Consider the following 5,124-nt stretch of genomic DNA (forward strand, 5'->3'; position numbering starts at 1 on the left):
ATATCAGTTGTGAAATAGTGACTTTATGAACTTCATAGGGTAAAATACTAAAATCGCGGCTACACGTTGTCCAGCGTTTCCCGGTATTTCAAAATATGCATAGGGCCAAAGAAAACATATATGATTAAATCATAAATTCGAGGCGATGCTGGATTTAAAAAATAAATATTTGCTTACAGAGCATTAAAAAAACCCATACCGTATATGAAGTTTTTTCTGCGTCATGTTTTTTCCCGCGATTCAGAACCTAGAACGTTATATAAAATTTACGCGAATCAAATTTTCACTGTTTCAAAGTCATGGTGAAAATATAATTCAAGATTTTTTAAAGCTGTGAAGTAAGGAGGTAAAACTATCTAAATCGGCCCTCTTTATAATGAAAAAATCGGACAATCAAACCATTTACACGATTTTTTAAATTGTTAAATATTACCGATAATTATTTTCAGAGACGCAAACAGTCAAAGATTAATAGATCATGTACCGTTACATATACCAGTAGCTCAAGTATAATTATTAGACATCGGCTTACGCAATTAAAGCCACCGTTTTAATTAGCTCGTCAATGTATTATTGAATAAACCACGAGGCTTACATACCTATTATCTAAAGCTTGTTCTCCGATCCCGAAATTTCTACTCTATAAACCTACTGAACACTGTTCATTGTACTCTTACATACCTGTTTACTTCATAAGGAAAGAAAGAACTATGTCATAAAATCAAAACTTTGTATAAATTTACGCTGATATATTTTCCGCGATTCAAAAATCGTCGCGAACAAAGCGGAAATTGGATTCACGCGGAAAAACCCTGATATACGGTATTAGACTTTTAAAAGTGTTATCTTGTTAAAAACTATTTTTTCCTAGCCAATATTACCAAAACATGCCAACCTTTGGAGAGAATATTAACTTCGACAGTTTCCCTAGACCACACCACGAGGTAAACAGTCTTTTTATTTCCCCATTTGGTGACTTTTTTCAATAGCTTTCATATATTTGGAAGAAATAAAAATCCGTAGGGCAGAAATACAAAAAAAGGAAAACGTAAAAATTAAGCGCTTTTTCAACGAATTCCCATAAAGCCCCGTCGTAAAATAATCCCTTTTCCAACTTTAACCTTCCAACAAATTTTTTAAAAACATTTGTTTTGGTCAAATACTGTAAAATTTGAAAAATCTAAACCGGTCAAAGTACATGTATTTTGCGTACAACTGGTCGAGTGGATATCGTAACCACAGACAATCAGTATTTAGCGCACATAATTGACACGAAAATAAGTGTAGATACTCCCCAACACATCACAGCATCTGATTACTTCATTATAATTTGAATATACCACCCCTTTAAATCCACCCTTTGTGATATAAAAATAATCATGTGATAATAGAGATTTGACCTAGACCAGGAAGTAAAATACCTGTCTCGTCATGTTGCCGAGTGGAGGTTTGTACCTGTAGTTTGTTAATTAGTAATTATATTATTTAGTCTCAACTTTCTTTTCCGTCGATTTCGTTTACTGATAACTACATGTTCGTGTTAAATTAAAGAGACTAACTTAAACAAGTAGGAATCCAAATAGAATATTTAACAACCCTTATCAAAATGTAGGTCATTTATTAGAACATGAACTACGGTCCATGATGTTAAAAGTTTTGTATGATTATTAGAAGAACAAAACGAGCAAGCTAATTTGTTTTTCATAAATTTATTTTAGGATCCTCTTAAAATCCGTCAAGCTGCCCGGCCATGCTCCCGCGCACTTGGGCTCAGGATGTGTTACGGTGTCATCTCTGTGAGACCCCGGGCCCCCCTATGTACTGTGACATTTGTCACATACATCTGTGTAAAGCCTGCGTTGGGGAACATCTCTCCGATGAATCCAAAGATCACAAAGTGGTGCCATTCAAAAAGCGGGGACTTAATCCTAAATGTTCCAAACATTCCACACAATTATGTGACCTTTACTGCGAACACTGTGACATTCCTATTTGTGTGGAGTGTGTTTCTTCTCGAGAACATCTAGGACATGAACAAGTTGGCATATCAAAAATAAGAGAGAGCAAAAAAGAAACTTTACAAAGAGATTTGCAAGAATTAGAAAATACCATTTATCCTAAATACAAAGAGATTGCATCTAACATCTCAGTTCAGAAAACTGATCTCAAGGAAAACTCAAAGAAATTAACAACAGCTATTGACAAACATGGAGAAGAATTGCACAGAGAAATAGACAATGCTGTCAAAAAACTGAAATCTGACGTGGTTGAAACAGATTCTAAACACCTAGTTGTCTTAAATAAGCATGAAAATGAAATCAAACGCAGTATTTCTGAAATCACACAGTGCATTGCTGATCTGAAGAAATCACTCAACTCCAATGATGTCAGTCATGTATCTGCTTACAAATCCAGGAATGCTGAATTCAGAAGATTGCGTCCTAAAATCACAGTTTCCTTACCAAGATTTACCCCTCAGAAAATCTACAAAGAACAGATTTATCAGCAGATTGGTTCTCTGTCAGCGTTATCTATCAAAACAGAAGAACAAGGCTACACAATGGATTGTCCCGGTGCTGAGTCCTTTCCCCCACACAGACCACTCATTGATGTACCACGGATCATCACAAATATAAACACAGAGTATGGAGAATCTAATGAATTATGCAGTGTGTCCTGTCTGAATGATGATGAACTGTGGACCCTTGGTCAGGACAACATGATGAGACTCTACAACCTCAACGGTAAACTAGTGAAGTCAATCCAAACCAAGTCTGGGAAGATACCAGATGACATAGCAGTGACACAGAGTGGTGAACTAGTTTATACTGATTCCGATGATAAAACCGTGAACACAGTGAAGAATACACAGATACAGACAGTGATCAGACTACAGGGGTGGTATCCTCGCTATGTCTGTAGTATCTCCTCTGGTGACCTCCTGGTTGTTATGGACAGTGATGATTATAAACAAACAAAAGTTGTTCGTTACTTTGGCTCCACAGAGAAACAAACAATTCAATACAATGACAAAGGACAACCACTCTATTCATCTAGATCTGATGAGAATGATTACCCTAAATACATCAGTGAGAACAAGAACCTAGATATCTGTGTAGCTGACTATGGAGCCTGTGCAGTAGTGGTGGTCAATCAGGCCGGAAAACTCCGGTTTACATACACCGGTCCTCCCTCTACTACCAAGACACCATTTAATCCAGTTGGCATCACAACAGACAGCCAGAGTCGGATCCTGACAGCAGACGATAACAACAACAACTGTATCCACATCCTGGATCAGGACGGACAGTTCCTCCGCTACATTGGCAACTGTCATTTACAGTATCCATGTGGTTTATGTGTGGACACCAGAGACAACCTCTTCGTGGCTGAGTTCCTCACAGGAAAAGTGAAGAAAATTCAATATTACATGTAAACAAACAACTAATATGTTAACAAAATAACAGTCTCTACATGAAATTTGTAGCGTTTTATTACATCTCAACAAACTGATTTACATTATTATTAAACTTGTGTGAACATGGAAAACATATCAAGTGACTTACCTACTGTATATTTGTACCAGTGAATAGAATGATTTTCCTATGAATTGAAGCATGTAAATAAACTGTGTTTATATAATATGTGTACAGACAAAACCATATGATACATGTACTGCACAACTGTATATCAAAACTGGAATAAGCTACAAAAGAAAAAAGATTTGCGAAATTCAATAGACGCTTTGATATTAAGTAATATATATTTCTGTTTCTGAAGTACAACTATCAGTGTAATAGTTATTTTAACATTTTTAATATATTTTTATATATATTTTGAACATCATTAACTGTACTAACCAGTTTTAAATGGCTGAATTTATGAATAAAGATTTGTTATTAAAACATGATTTATTCTGTTGACTCTGCTGTATAAAATGAATCAGCTTTACTTTGACTTAGTACTATGATCATATTCATGCATATATTGACCTCCTTAAAAAGTTACAAGAATTTTTCACTCTCTCTCTCTCTGACCTAGAAATATGATTTTTACACTTAAATCCTCATAAGACTAGATTCTTTACACTCAAATCCTCATAAGACTTGATTCTAACTAGAGGTACTGCGAGCAAGCTCACAATTGATACCCCCCGCTAAGATAAAAATCATAATATGTGTATTTTTCCAATTATAGAAAATATTGAATGAATCTATTTCACCTTCCATTTTCTTTAAATAACAACTGCTCTATTTTTTTAAAACTGTTGGTCATAAGATATTTGTGTGTAGTAAGAACATTCAATGCTTCTCCATAAGAAAGATAATGACCAGACACGAATTTTGCACTAGTTTCCCCAACGACCTTGACCTTGCCCAAATGACCTTGAATCAAAGTCATGACACACCCTTAGGTCATAAGCAATCTTTGTGTCAATTAAAAACTTCCAATGTTTCTCCATAAGAAAGATAATGACCAGACACGAATTTTGCACTAGTTTCCCCAACGACCTTGACCTTGACCAAATGACCTTGAGTCAAAGTCATGACTCACCATTAGGTCATAAGCAATCTTTGTGTGAAGTAAGAACTTCCAATGTTTCTTCATAAGAAAGATATGGACCGGACACGAATTTTGTATTTTTACTGCCAGTGACCTTGACCTTGCCCAAATGACCTTGGGTCAAGGTCATGACTCACCCTTAGGTCATAAGCAATCTTTGTGTGAAGTAAGAACTTCCAATAACTCTTCATAAGAAAGATATGGACCGGACACGAATTTTGTATTTTTCTGCCAGTGACCTTGACCTTGCCCGAATGACCTTGGGTCAAGGTCATGACACACCCTTACGTCATAAGCAATCTTTGTGTGAAGTAAGAACTTCCAATGTTTCACCACAAGAAAGATATTGACCGGACACGATTGCACAGACAGACGGACGGACAGACAGACGGACAGACGGACGGACAGACGGACAAGGTGAATCCTATATACCCCCCCCAAACTATGTTTGCGGGGGGTATAACTAATTCAGGTTTTAAATTTGCGGATGAATCAAGTATTTGGGGGATGATATCAAACCTTTGAAAAATTCAAACTAATTTAATTCACAAACTATAGCAC

At 36.0% G+C, this 5,124-nt stretch overlaps 1 protein-coding gene across 1 annotated transcript; it reads left to right on the forward strand.

Annotated features, from left to right (window-relative positions):
* Window positions 1-1,388: 1,388 nt before the first annotated feature.
* LOC128184155 (tripartite motif-containing protein 55-like) lies at window positions 1,389-3,901 on the forward strand. The gene is made up of 2 exons (XM_052853511.1): window positions 1,389-1,447; window positions 1,719-3,901. The coding sequence occupies exon 2, from the start codon at window positions 1,751-1,753 to the stop codon at window positions 3,434-3,436; it is 1,686 nt and encodes a 561-aa protein (XP_052709471.1). The 5' UTR covers window positions 1,389-1,447; window positions 1,719-1,750; the 3' UTR covers window positions 3,437-3,901.
* Window positions 3,902-5,124: the final 1,223 nt, after the last annotated feature.

Source organism: Crassostrea angulata, chromosome 5 (genome assembly GCF_025612915.1).
Source record: "Crassostrea angulata isolate pt1a10 chromosome 5, ASM2561291v2, whole genome shotgun sequence".
Taxonomy (NCBI): Eukaryota; Metazoa; Mollusca; class Bivalvia; order Ostreida; family Ostreidae; genus Magallana; species Magallana angulata.